Below are 14,054 nucleotides of genomic sequence, written 5' to 3'. Positions count from 1 at the left end.
CATATGTGCCTAGTCTGCTGTCCTCCACGGTTACAGCATCCTTTGCTAAAGGGAAGAAAATGCACTCAAGATATAGCAGAAAGTGTGTGCTGCCAACAAGTCTATAGATGAAAGGAAAAGGAAGACCACTTGGAAATGTACATGGGAACAAGTTAGCAGTCCCACAAAAAGTCACAATAATCCGTTGTGTAGGAAAGCAAAATTAATAGTAATTGGCTCTTAAGAATAAATGGAGGAATGGGTGAGAGTGTATGTATACACACACATACCATGCACATGCACATATGTGTGTGTGTGTGTGTGTGTGTTTATTATCCAAACTGTGCAGAGAAACAAACTGAACAAGATGGAATGAATTTTGATGTTATTAGTACATTAATGTTGAAAATAAAAACCTGATAGTCTAGTTGTATCAGCACTGAGTCAGCTCTGTGTGCAGTACAGCACATAATTTCAAACACTGGTTACATCCATCAGAACTGAGACACTCAAATCAGTCTGCTCATCAGAATTGGATTTCTGCTACAGAGCTTGATGGTGTAACGGTTACCAGTCACCATTTTTTCTGACTTCTCCTCCAGAGCTTATTTGTGTCTGATATATGAGAGCTTAGAAGTTACCACCTTGTATTTTGACAACTCTTCTTTTCATTAATGCTCTCAAATGTTAACTACATGTCTCTTTACTCCTGCTTTGTATGAGGATATATCTCTGTCTCTTCCCTGTTTATGTATCCTATAATATGGTGCTTTTTGTTCCTATTGTCAGGCTCAGCCATCGTTTAAACTTGCTGTTTGATGTTGTCTTCTCTAGGTTGGGATAAACATTCCTATGGCTACCATGGTGATGATGGACACTCCTTCTGCTCTTCAGGGACAGGACAGCCTTATGGCCCCACATTCACTACTGGAGATGTGATTGGCTGCTGTGTAAACCTCATCAACAATACCTGCTTCTACACAAAGAATGGGCACAGTTTAGGTAGGCAAACAAACTTCTGGACCAGCTTTATTTTGTTTTGGGCTTACAAACTGAGCCACTATCTGCTCTTCTTTAATGTGCAGGATGATTTCTTGGGTGAAACAAAACCAACATGATCTCATTTATTTGTGTCAATACTGGTAGATTACAACTAGTGCTGTGAACAATTCATGTATCTGCATCCAGTTTTTTCCTTTATTGCTATCTCTTTGTCCCAGCTGGAAAGGAAGGACTGATAAAGACTTACTCCCATTTCTCATGGTTCAGATTGGGAGCAAAAGTTCAAGGTTATTGCTCTATATACACTAAAGCAGACTGTCAGCCCCACTGCAGTTCTCTAAGCAGGTGAATATATTGCTATGTGAATATACAAGATTGAGTGGGGAGGGGGAGAATCTCAGTTAATATTCATTTTAGGGATTCTTGAGCTCACTGTTAAGTGTCTTAATAATTAAACTGATTGCTAGAGAAAAGCAAGCAGCAGCTGAGGAACATTTGATTCAGGATAAATGATGTCTAAGGAATTATAATGAAAATGTTTTAATTGTCCAGATAGAGAGGGTAGAACTAGACATTGAAAATGCATGGGCATATGACAGCAGTCCAAAGAGGCCAGAATGCCATAGGATAAAACTCACATGCCAAAGACCTTTGGAGAAGAAGACCCTGTATAAGTGTTTATATGCTGATGCTAGAAACCTCAGAGCCAAGATACTTGACTTGGAGTGCCTGGTTTTAAGGAGAGCAAAGGTACAGTGGGCATCATGGAATCCTAGCGGAACAGAGAGAACCAGTGAAACAAAATTATCTCTGGATATAATCTCATTCGGAAGGGCATACTGGATGAGTTGTTGCTGCGTATGTCAAAGAGGTTGTAGAATCCCACAAACTAAAAATCTCAGAAGGGACATCCATCTCAACAGAATTGCTGTGGGTGGCAATACCAAGCCGCCAAAATAATTTAGTGCTGGGGATCTTCTAAAATGTTCGAAGTGATCTTGGGATGGAGAATGATACCAAAGAGGTATCCAGAGGAGAAAGTGACTTCAGTTATTCCCACATAGACTGGGTACATGCACATTTTAGTCATGACAAATAGGTAACATTTATAGGTATCCTGAATGACCGAGCCCTAGAAGAGTTGGTCATGGAGCTGACCAGAGGGGAGGTAACCCTGGACTCAATCTTAAGTAGTGCCCAGTGTGATGTGAGAACTAATGGAGACCAGAAACCACAGCACTGTCAAATTTAGCCATTTGTAGACAATTGCCAAAAAAGTCCAAAACACTCACATTTGACTTCAAAAGGGGAAAGTTCCCAAAAATTAGGGTATTGGTAAAAAGGAAGTTGAAATGCAAAGTCAATGTTCTCTTAAATGCTTAGCGGTTATTCAAAACTGCAAAAATTGAAGCTCAGCTAGAAATATACTGCAGAGCAGGAAAGGGAACACCAGGGCCAAGAATATGGTAGCAGAGTGAAGGAAGGCTTTCATCTAAAAAATAGAAGTCTTATCCAAATGAGGAGAACCAAAGGAATATAAACTTTGGCAAATAAAGGGCAGGCAGACAGTAAGGGATGTGAAAAAAGTGAGGAGCACATTGCTGCCCGAAAATATAAAGACCAACAACTAAAGAGTTCTTCAGATGCATTAGAAGCAAGCAGAGAGAGAGGCAGTTGGACATTTGGATGACAGGTATTCTAAAGGAGACAGCACTGAAGCTGAGTGAATTCTTTGCATCTTCACTGTGGAAGATACAGGGGAAATTCATGTGCCTGAACTTTCTCAGGAAGTGAGTCTGCGGAACTGAGGTGTCAAGACCCAGGTCCAAGGAACCAGATATGAAAAGGTCCAGATGGCACTCACTCAAGAATTTTTAAATGTGAGGTTGCTGATCTTCAAGAGAAATGTGTATTTTGTCCCCTAGATCAGCCTCCATACCAAAAGAAAGTATGCAGATGACTTTATATAATCACATGTGCACAAATTTACTCTTCATTTTGATTTGGGGCTATGCTGTGGCGGTACTGACCAGAGACTAGAGAGCTATGTAGAGCATGGTAGTCATTTTCCTATCTACTAAAGCCCTGCCCCCCCAAAAAACCCCTATGGTTTATTTTCCTTTTCTTTCTGAGCCTTCAGTATCATGGTGAGAATGTAGTAGGTTTATTTCTTGTAATCCATCAGTCTAGGTCAGGGATGAGCACCTGTGGCCCTCCAGTCTATGTTGGGCTTCAGCTCCTTTAATCTCTGACCATTATCCATGCTGGGTGGAGCTGATGGGAGCTGTAATCCAGCAAAATGTGAAGTCCACGGGTTGCCTGCTCCAGTCTACACAAAGAACAAGTTCAGCATCAAATACAGCTTCCACTGAAGAATTATCAGTGAGGTCCTCTAGTGAAGGCACTACGTGGGCCTGTTCTCTTTCTAGAACATCAGCAGATTTTAGACAGACTTTCCTGCATTCCCATTGGTTGTTTGTTTGTTTGCTTGCATGGATGTATGTTGTCTATAGAATTCAACTGCATTTTGTGCTTTAGTTGTTAATTCTGGTTGCAGTCAGAGAGAAAGCTAACATACTGGGGAATTTTTAGTTGCGAGAGAAGTTTGCCAAGCTCTGGTCTCCTTTAATTGTCTTTGAGAACAGCTGAGGTTTTATATAATGATCCATAGTGTGGTGGAAGCAGGGGTTTTTCCTCTATCTCTCAATTCCAGAATTTGTGGTACCCAAATAAATTGATTAAGAGTACAGTAAGCCCGCAACTTACATAGGGGTTATATTCCGAGGATCACACCCAAGGCCAAAATTATGTATAGTCAAACACATCGGGATCGATGGTGAGTGGGATGGCCAAAGTCTTTTTTCCTAGACTGCCCCCTTTCTTTTTTAAAAATTTGCCAAGCACCTAAAGTTGAACGTACACAGGTTAAATGCATGTAAGTTGCGGACTTACTGTCATTTCAGGACTGGCCAGAAAAAGTACTTCTTCACACAGCACCTAATTAGCCTATCTGATTGCCTCAGTGCACTGAAGGCTGTTGACTTAGATAGCTTTAAAGGGGTACAAATTAGTGGTGGCTTTCCACTTAGTGGCTTCTGGGTGTGATAGCTGAATGGAAAGATCCTGATTCAGAGGCAACATGCCATTGACATCCATTGCTGAGGGACAAAAGCGGGAGATGGCTCTTGCCTCCATGCCCTGCTGGTGGGCTTATCAGAAGCACCTGGCTGTCCATTTGTGAAGCTTTGCTGGATTGGAGAGTCATCTGTCTAACCCAACAGATGTTCAGATGGCCTGCTACCAGACCTGCAAGCTTTGTTCTTCTGGATTGCTTCATTGAGGGGAGGATTTTTCCTACTGTGGAGGGCAAAGCTGAGAGACCAAACCTATTCCTAAAAGAACTTCTTGTTGTTGATGGGAATAATAACCTGCTTTCAGAGCATTCAAGTTATTTATTTTAACAATCAGGTGCTATGTTGCAATTACATTAGCACTAATGTGTTTCATGCCCTACTCTTCCCTATATAGTGCTTGTCGTCCTTTCCAGCCTCCAGCATTGCTGGTCTGTACGTGTTAAAGCTGCTGTGCTTGGCTAAAACTGGAAGCAATCTGTCCTGAGATGCTCCTATTTTAGTGACAGCTTTCTAAATGCCTGTAGAACAACTGTGTCACCAGAGACAGGCAGCCTCTCGTGCAAACCCCAATTAGGGTTAAGTGCACAGAGAGTTGTTCTGGCAAGAGGGAGAAATTGGATGAGCTATCTTCCTGGTATATATCCGTAGTATATTATTGGCTTAGTTCAGGTGGGCCCAGACTGAAGCATAAAGGTTGGTTGGTCAGTCAGTGTAAATTTCACTGATAGGATATTGCACTATAGTTTATGCATATTGCCTTTTCCATTAAGGCTTGTTTCTGGATCTACACATCACCCTGGATCTAAACAGACATGTTTGAAAACTGATATTGTCTGAGGATATTGTCTAACCAACAGGTCAGATGAGTAGTTTTGTATTCTGGGAGCTCTTTCACACTATTGGATAGAAATTGTTGCATTTCTCAGAGTGTTTGTAAGAGGAATATAGTCTATCCAAAAGTGAACAAAGAGCAAATTCTCTAAAATCAGTTGGACAACAGAAAAATCTTTAGGTGTTTACAGTCAAGAAAGGTAGGACAAAGACAGAGGTCTACAAGGAATTATTTCTGCATGGAGGAACTGCCATCTTCAAGCCTGAGGTGCAGTAAAAAGCAAGTGGTATCTTAATGAAAATTCCCCTCCATGGTAAGGATATGAAAAAATAGGTCTCAAATGTAGTGAGGGCCTATGCTGTTGTTTGGTTACTTAAGATGTGGAGATGATATTTCAGGGCTTCTGAAAATAAGGTGTGTTTTGCAGGGCTGGTTATTTCAATCTAATACCAGATCCTTGTTCTAAAAAAAAGAGTCCTGATAGAATAGACAAAGTAAGAAATCAATCCATTCTGAGGATGGCAGGGAGTGCTTGTAAATTTCACAACCCAAGCTCCTAGTATTCAATTCTGTAGGATGAGTCTGCCTGACATTTTCCACCCTGCTGTGAAAGAAATCTGCCCCCTCCCCAATAGCTTAATCTGTTAAAAGGGCTAGGGTATTTTTGGTTCAGATTCCAAATGAAACACCAAAGTTGAAACACCACAGTTGTTTGAGGGGAGGAAATTGATATTTGCTGAATAGCCAGAAACCATAATTTCAAATTTTCAAACAAGAAAGCACAAGTGAAGTCTGGGTAGAAATAACAAACCAGTGATATTAAGTTCAGTAATATCTCTTTCTCTCTCTATATATATGAATCTCTTGTTTATATGTAATCTTATATTCTAGGGCTCAACATCTATACTTGTGAGATCTTAATTTATCTAAGTTGTTACTCAGCATCTCTTTCAAACCTTCAACCTGGTTTGGAGGAGCCTGATTGTATCTCATGTGACGGGGGGAGCAGTTGCAGGCTCCCTGATTCTGCCAGCTAAGTTGGCAGCCTTCTTGAGAGCCCTATAACCTTCTTTGAAACTTCTCCTTGAGAGTCCAGTAGTGCATTGCTTTCTTGAAAGGAAAAGGTGGTGATGGTGGAACATCTAGTTTATTGGGAATTAGAGCTGGCAGTGTAATTGACCTTAATCTGGAAATGTACCAAACTCTTTACTTTGAGTTCTGTAACCCTCAGTGTCTTGTCTTATCTCACTTGGGTGGAGTGAAATGGCTGTAAGTAGGATACCCTCTGTTAATGCCAGAAACTTCCCTTCCCTTCTCCAAATACAAAGTCTCTATCCCTTATATATCCTGTCTTAAAACTTTCATTCAGATCTTCAGTGCACTGTCAGAGGATTATTTTCTGTGGGACAGAATTACTTCTTGGGTGTTGCTTTAATAACAACACCAAAAGCTTTGATTAGATGTGCCTGGAAGCCATTTTGAATTATCCAAAGTATAATGCACAAAGTATCTGGTTTTTCTTCAAGCAGCAAAAGCTATAGGGGTAAAATGTAGGGTTCTGTGTGTGTGCATATGCATGCAAATTCTTCTGTAACAAGTAACGTGAAAACTGTTGCTCTTAGACCTGTTTCAGACATTACTGCAGGGCACCCATATTACAATGACTTTCGTGTCACTTGAATGATTAAGATAGTAGTTTCACTGTGGATTCAGTCAGCTGCTTTCCATCTTTCTCTAAGTTAGGGTGGGCAACCTGTGGTGTTCAGATGTTGTTGGAATCTATTTTCCATCAACTCTAGGGATGATAGAAGTTGTAGTCCAACAACATCTGGAGGGCCACAGGTTGTCCACCCCTGCTGTAAAGAGTGAATGTGACATGAAACATACCTGCATCTAACAATTTCAAAGTGAAACATGTCTCCTGAAACAATTGTTCTCTCCAGTACTATGTGCAGTTATCCTGTAATTCTCATTTTAAGGAATGGTATTAAATCATTTGAGTGTGGCAGTTGTGTTTTTCTAAGGTGTCCCCCGTATTCCTAAAATTTTATAAACTAACATGACACCCCCCCAAAGGCCTGGTTTCTACTCTACGGGGCATTCAACCTGAACTTTGTAACTGAAGGAGATGACAGAGAGTGGAAAGGGAAAGTCAGAAATAAGTGAATGAATGTACACAGATGTAGTTGCAGGTAATTGGGCTTTCCTGCAGCCGAAAGCAAAGAGAAGAGGAAGCTCAGAGGCAGCTCAGAACTTCCAAACCTTTCTGTCTGGGACACTTGGGACTCTTGCTTGGCCACACCCCTCCCCAGGCCACATTCCTCTCTTACTTCATCGGAATCCTTGGCTGTTTTTGTCTGTCTGAAATAAATCCTTAAATCATGATGATGTCTCCCATGTTCCCCACCTCTGCCTTAAAGAAACAAGTAAAACCAACTAGAGCTTTTAAACTTTGGATGAGTTTTATTGTCACTAACAGATCTGCATTAAATTAACACACACACACCTAGTTTAATTTGATTCCTTATGCAGGCAAACTCTGAACTACTAGCTTGGATCCTATGAATTCCATTGGTACGAACCCATTCACTCTGTTGCAGCCTTCCTGGAGGCAATAGAGGGCAATGAAATTTTGGTGTTGGTCTTTGTCTGAAAATTTATTGACAACTTTAACCTCCCTGAAAAGGTTCTAATTCACAATGTGAGTTAATTCACTATTTATGAAACCTTTAGTTCAGCCTTAAGTTGAAGGTTAGGTTGAGGAGCTAATGCTACAGTCCTAAATCTAATTGCATGGAAGTAAGAACCACCAAACAGTGGGAATTGCTCCTGAGAAAGCACAAATAGACATTGCAAGTCTTCCTAATGTCACCGAAGATTGCAATACATGGAAGATCCTGCTTCACAAACCACAAATTGCTTCTGCTGAGGCCCAACATAGAATTTCTTATGCTCTAGTATGTGTAATACATTAAAGTTGTAGGCAAATGGGAGGAAATCCTTTGTCTTAATTCTAATATTTTTTCCCCCACAGGTATAGCCTTTACAGACCTCCCTGTAAGTACAACTATTTTCAGTATTTTAACAAAAGATTCAAATTGAAGGGAGGGGGGAAATTGACTGGGATATTTTGATGTCTTCTCTTTGCCATGCCATCTGGAAGTGGTTAGTATGAGGCTCCTTGCTTGATGTGTTTGCATTGAATCAGGTTGGCAAGTTTCTTTTAGCAAAACTAGCTGCAGAAAGGGTGCTGGTTATTATCAGGCTTTTCTTGGAACATACTGGAAGTGTAGGGAAAACTCAGATTATTGCAAGGTTGTTTGGAATTCAATAGTTTTTCAGGGATATGGTTTGCCTGCTTTAAAATAAACAATGCAAGACGTCTGTCTAGAATAAAGCAGGACCTCTATGTTGCCTTGGCTGCCTCAGGCAAGCTAAAAATAACATGAGTTAGTGAATTGTTCAGCAATGCAAGTTAGCCAAGCAAACAAAGAGAATTCCCAGTTTCTGAAATGTTCCATTTTGTTTTTGCTATACAAACTACATCCACAATCCAAACATTTCCTTGCCTCTTGGACTTGCTAGTTGGAGTCCAAATCTAACAACACCGTAGCAAATCAAGTAAGAAATTTCTTTTCAGCATGAGCAAAGTTCAAGGGCTCTTGGATAGAAATGGTAGTCTGAGGGTTGCTTTGTTCTATGGAACTTTGTACATGAGTCCCAGAGGCGACAACAAAATGCACATGCATCCATTCCATTAGAAACAGTGCATGTATGTGTAATTTTTCCCCTCTCTAGAAATGTGCATCAGCATGTGGGCTGATGCATTCTTGCTTACCACTGGAGCATGCGGCAAAGGAAAAGCAGGAATGCATACCAGCATGTACTTTTTAAGTCTGAGATTATGCATTTTGTGTGCTGGAATCAGCACCAGAGTACAAAACATGTAAGCAGTTGCACTTCCAAAACATGCAAGACAAACAGGCTTACAAAAAGAAAAAATTGCAACAGTAGTAGGGAGAACAGGTAGACCGTTCATGAGTTAGGTTAGGAGTAGGAACCTGTGGCCCTCCAGATATTGCTGGGTTACAACTCTCATTTGCCCTGACCAGCAGATCTAATGGTCAGGGGTGATTGGATTTGTAGTACAACAGCATCTGGAGGGCAATAGACTTAACTTGAGCATATGCAAGTGCTGGAATTTGCACTTTGAAAGCTACAGCAAAGATATCAACCTTGTATTTAACAACTCGCTCGGTTGCCATGGGCAACCAAGAAATTCATGCAGGCAAGTGAGCAAGCTGGCAGAAGAGGAGCATTCACTCCATCACTTTTCCATTAGCCCACTTGGTATCTCTGCTAGCTGTGGAAGAAAATAAGTCATTTTCCTCCATAACCATCAGGGAAATGCAGCAGATTAATGTAGGGATGGATTGCTTTTTATCTTTTCTGTCAGCCTATTTGATGGAAGGCGTTAAAAAAAACAACCACCCATTAACAGGCCTGTAGTTTGCATATACATGCTGCCCTCTCTTCCACAGCCAACATGGGACACACAGGGTACTAACCCCTAAGCAGGTTAGCATCCGCACTCTCAGATTAGTAACTTTGGGGAGCTAGCTTACAAGGCTGGATAATATTGCAATGCCAAATGGAAGTGTGCATTTTGTGGGTACATAGCATAATAGACCAGCTTAATACTTTAAAACTTCTTGAAAATCAAAACCAAAATGTATGTACATGCAGATATTACATGTCCCATGGTTACTTAGCTTTGAAAGCAACTATTTAACAACCAAGGAACAAACTTTTTGGGGGAGGGAGAGCTTTGTTTGAAACCTTTAAGTCAGGCTTCCTCAACCTCAGCCCTCCAGATGTTTTTGGTCTACAACTCCCATGATCCCTAGCTAGCAGGACCAGAGGTCAGGGATGCTGGAAATTGTAGTCTCAAAACATCTGGAGGGCCGAGGTTGAGGAAGCCTGCTTTAAGTGCAGCTGAATTGCAGTCCAAGGTTTTCATTGCTATTATCAGTCTGGTTGTTTCGCTGTTATCTGTTGCTGCATTCAGACATTTGTTCAGATGATTTGTAGGTAGCATTAGTTCCTTTCAGAAAGTGTTCATGATCAGTTAAAGATCCAGCCAAGGAGCAGGGCCCCTGCTTGCTTAAATGTAAGTTTATATAATTGTAGAGTTCACTCTTAGTTGGGTAGCTGCAAACAATTTAAGAGGTACTTCTTTGCAATGGCTAGTTCCCTCCCCAATTTGCTTCCATGTCCTGCAGCACATCCAATATCCTGCCTACATGCTGTGTTTCGGGCCAGTCCTAATGAAAGATAGAATGCTACATTTTCTAGTCAGCCTTGGCTCCCCAGATTTTATTGGACCCCAATCTGCATCAGCCATAGCCAGCATGCCTAATGAACAGGGACGATAAGAATTGTAATCCAACAATATCTGGGGAACCATGCTTGGAAATCTGTTCTAGGTTATGGATTTGGTTACTGCATATGGACTTCCCTGTGATCCAGAATGGGAGGATATTGACTTTACTAGTTGAGTGTGAATTACAATACAATGCAAATTCAATATAGTTCCAGAATCAATAAAAATGAATGAAAACACCTAAATCATATGATTTCTAGCACCCACTGTTAGAAATGAAATTAAGTTGGTTCATATCTGTGAATGATGATGCTCTTTTAAGAGATCATCTGCTTCTCCTGTGCTGAAAAGTTCTTACACAATCAGTTTGCAACTCCATGAAATACTTGCCCACAATAAACATTCTTTGCCCTTTTGCCTACAGTCTACTACTTCAGAAGTTGTCTTCTTTTTCTAGTTTAGTAGCAGTCCTTGAAGCTTAAGCTGCCTTTTATCTAATCCTTCCCAGTACACTGGTTTTCTTATTGCAGTTACTCTGTTGCTTGGAAGAGTGTTGCATGAGTCTTACTCTGAATTTTAGCTCTTCAGCTTCCTTTCTGCCTAGGCAATGAATTTTCTACCTGTCCACTTAATTCTGAACCTTTGGCTATTCAGTTCTTAGCTGCATGGCAATGAATTTATTTTCTCTGAGGGCTGTTCCTGTAGCATCACTTGATTTCAAAATCAGCTGTAAAGGAGAACGGCTATATACAATCTTGACTTGACTGGTATCAGGAAAGATTTTGGATTTTAAAAATACTGCAAGTCTTTGGTAGACTGATCCAATCAGATGTGATTTTAGACTTCTTTCTACTTTGAAATTACAACCAACAGGATAGGGTACTCTTCCAACCCACCCCTCTTCTTTACTGTCACCCTCTACACAGACTCAGGCTGCATCTAGTCAACCAAACCTGCCCATTCTTCCTCTCCTGGTGTGAAAAGTAATGCAATTCTAAGAATGTTTCTTGCTGAGAAAAAGTGAGCAGCGTATGTAAGGACTTCATAATATTCCCGATAAAGTACCTAGATTTTTCAGAGCATGCTTGACCATTGCTTCTCACTAAGGGTACTGGGTTTCAGATTTATTTATTTTTCAAATTACATTTACATATCACCTTTTCCTCAAAGGAACTCAAGGTGGTGTACGTGGTTCTCCCTTCCCATTTTGTCCTCACAACAACCCTGTGAGGCAGCTTAGACCTAGAGACTGGTTGGCCCAAGGTCACCCAGCGAGCTTCATAGCTAAGTGAGAATTCAAACCCTGGTCTCCCAGGTCCTAGTCCAACACTCTAACCATTACACCACCCTAGCACCTGGGAGGGAATGCAAGAAATGGATCTTCTAGTTAGCAAAAAGAAAGCAGCACAGCAAGGTTACCTGAATGAAGATAAGGAATAGAAGGGAATATTGGGGAAGGGTCATAGCTCAGCAGTAGAGCACATGTTTTCATGCAATTGGGAAAAGACTTCCTGGAGATCTGCTACTGAGATTCTCAGTACTGAGTGTAGACAGTACTAAGCTCAATGGGGTCTGACTTGGTATACAAGGTGGCTTCCTGTGTCCCTTTCCACAAAAATGTGGACAAGCTCACTAGAAGGTGAAGTGTAAGTTATTAGGGAGGTCAAACAAGTAATTTGGAATGAATGTACAAGATAGATTAGAAAAGCACAATTCACTGCCTGGCATGACTTGTTGGAAAGGAAATGTAGATACAGTGGTACTTTGCTTTTCGAATGTATTCCATTCCGGAAGACAGTTCGAGTTCTGAAATATTCGAAAACCAAACAATAGCCAACAGCTAGGCCTCAGGATCTTGCACTCAGCAGAAGCCGTGTGGTATGTTTGACTTCCGAGGCGTGTTTGAAAACAGAAGCATTTACTTCCGGGTTTACGGTGTTCGAAAACCGAGGTACCACTTTATGGGCTAAGTATCTTACATACCTCTTAAAGCCTTGTTTTATAGTTATTTGGTACATAGGCCTTGTGACAGTAATCAACGCTGCTTTCTCTTAGTTGCTTGCCTCCAGATGCTGGAAGCTCTCTTCCAGTTCTCCATAGTAGCTTTGCTTTGACTAAGCTGTCTTTTTCTTTCTTTCTCAAAACTGTTGGTGCTGTTAAAGCTCTATGCAGCACACATTGCTTGTACCTTTCTCAGAGGCACTTAGAGGATATGTTTACAAAGTATTTTTGCCATAGGTAACTACAACCACGAAGGTAAAATGTTGTGGAGGTTCTGGAGTAGCTTTCATTCTAGTCTTGGAAGATCATGAGTACATATTATGTGACTGTCATCAAGGCAAATGATCCTTCCTCCATTCCCACAGGCTGTTTTTAGGAAGACTGAAGTCCCTGGGGAAACTTGCAATCTGCAAACTCATGCAAGGATTGACATGGAGCCATGTGTGTTTAAATTCTGCTCTCTCACTTCCCAAACTGCTCTTGAAAGTCACAAAGATTCAGTAAAACCTTATAGCTATGTCATAAAAGATTGGGCTTTTTTGCTAGTTGGTTCCTCATATATTGTGTTCGGTTTCTTATAAATTTCTCTGAATAGTGCTCGTCACGCCTGCCTAATCTGGAGGCTTCATTTGAGCTTCTTCTAAGATTAGCACCCTTGCTTGTTTTCAGCTGATCCTTGGAGGCTCAGAGAAAAATGTATGTTAGCTTTCTTCCCGAAAAGGGCCCTATTTTTTAACTGGGGTTTCTTCTTTTGGCAGGCCAATTTATATCCCACTGTGGGGCTCCAGACACCCGGAGAGATAGTGGATGCCAACTTTGGGCAGCAGCCGTTTGTGTTTGACATCGAAGATTACATGAGGGAGTGGCGAGCAAAGATTCAGGGCACCATTAAGCGGTTTCCCATAGGTGACCGGCTAGGTGAATGGCAAGCCATGCTACAGAAGTGAGTGGGAGCATTAATTTCTTTTTACTTAGAAGCTTCATTAAAGAACATCAATTGCTATAGAGTGGTCTGCTTATAAAGTACGTCCTGCACCCCTCTTCCTTTATGTTGGACAATTTTTGTGTGTGTTAAAGTTCCTTGATGCTAATGAGGAACTAAGAGCTTACTGTTTGCTCTGCACATGTGTTTCGCTTTTAAAAAACAAAAACAAACCTGCACAAATCTCATTTTCAGTAGCAATCTCAAGAGTGGAGGGCTGCTTTCAGGAACTGTCTGACTTGATTGCTTTTTAGCCTGTCTGAGGACAAGTCACTGGCAAATCACTGAACCAGATGCGGAGGGAAAGGCGATGGTTTGGAGAAACATTACAGCTTCTATATCTTTGTGTCCCAGACAGAAATGAGGGGAAATGAAGCACAGAGCTCCAGAGCACAGAATTTGAAGTGGCTCAGAATCTGGTGTCCCCTCTTCCCATAATTTTTTTTTGAATGAAGCTTTGCAAAATCAACAGGCAGTTGACCATTGGTTGTAAATTGTAGACCACAACACCTGGAGGGAAGCATGTTACATTCCAGAGGACAGGGGTGCTATCGCTTTGGATTTTTTTATATATTTTGACATATTTTTCTATTGCCCTTTGATTATTTTTGTAGAGCGGTTTACAGCACAGTGATTAGTGTTCTATTATATATGACTTTCAAAAAGGATTAGATAGGCTTATAGGACTGCTACAGACCTCAGAAAGACAGGCAGTGTATTTAATGGTTCATTATAGGATTT

The 14,054-nt window shown here is 41.0% G+C and overlaps 1 protein-coding gene across 6 annotated transcripts in view; it reads left to right on the top strand.

The window, feature by feature from the left end:
- The window catches only part of RANBP10 (RAN binding protein 10), a gene marked incomplete at its 5' end in the record, with an annotated part of 50,085 nt that overhangs the window by 21,496 nt on the left and 14,535 nt on the right, over positions 1-14,054 (top strand). For all 6 annotated transcript variants that reach the window (XR_014514245.1, XR_014514246.1, XR_014514247.1 and 3 more), the window contains 3 exons: positions 814-981; positions 7,982-8,004; positions 13,090-13,274. Coding sequence is in view for 2 of the 6 variants with exons in the window: in XM_083452507.1 (XP_083308633.1) it covers positions 814-981; positions 7,982-8,004; positions 13,090-13,274 (376 nt within the window). The remainder of the gene's footprint in view (positions 1-813; positions 982-7,981; positions 8,005-13,089; positions 13,275-14,054) is intronic.

Source organism: Podarcis tiliguerta (assembly GCF_965153285.1).
Source record: "Podarcis tiliguerta genome assembly, chromosome: 8".
Taxonomy (NCBI): domain Eukaryota; kingdom Metazoa; phylum Chordata; class Lepidosauria; order Squamata; family Lacertidae; genus Podarcis; species Podarcis tiliguerta.
The sequence above is the reverse complement of the archived record's forward strand: the minus strand, read 5'-3'. Positions and strand labels throughout refer to the sequence as shown.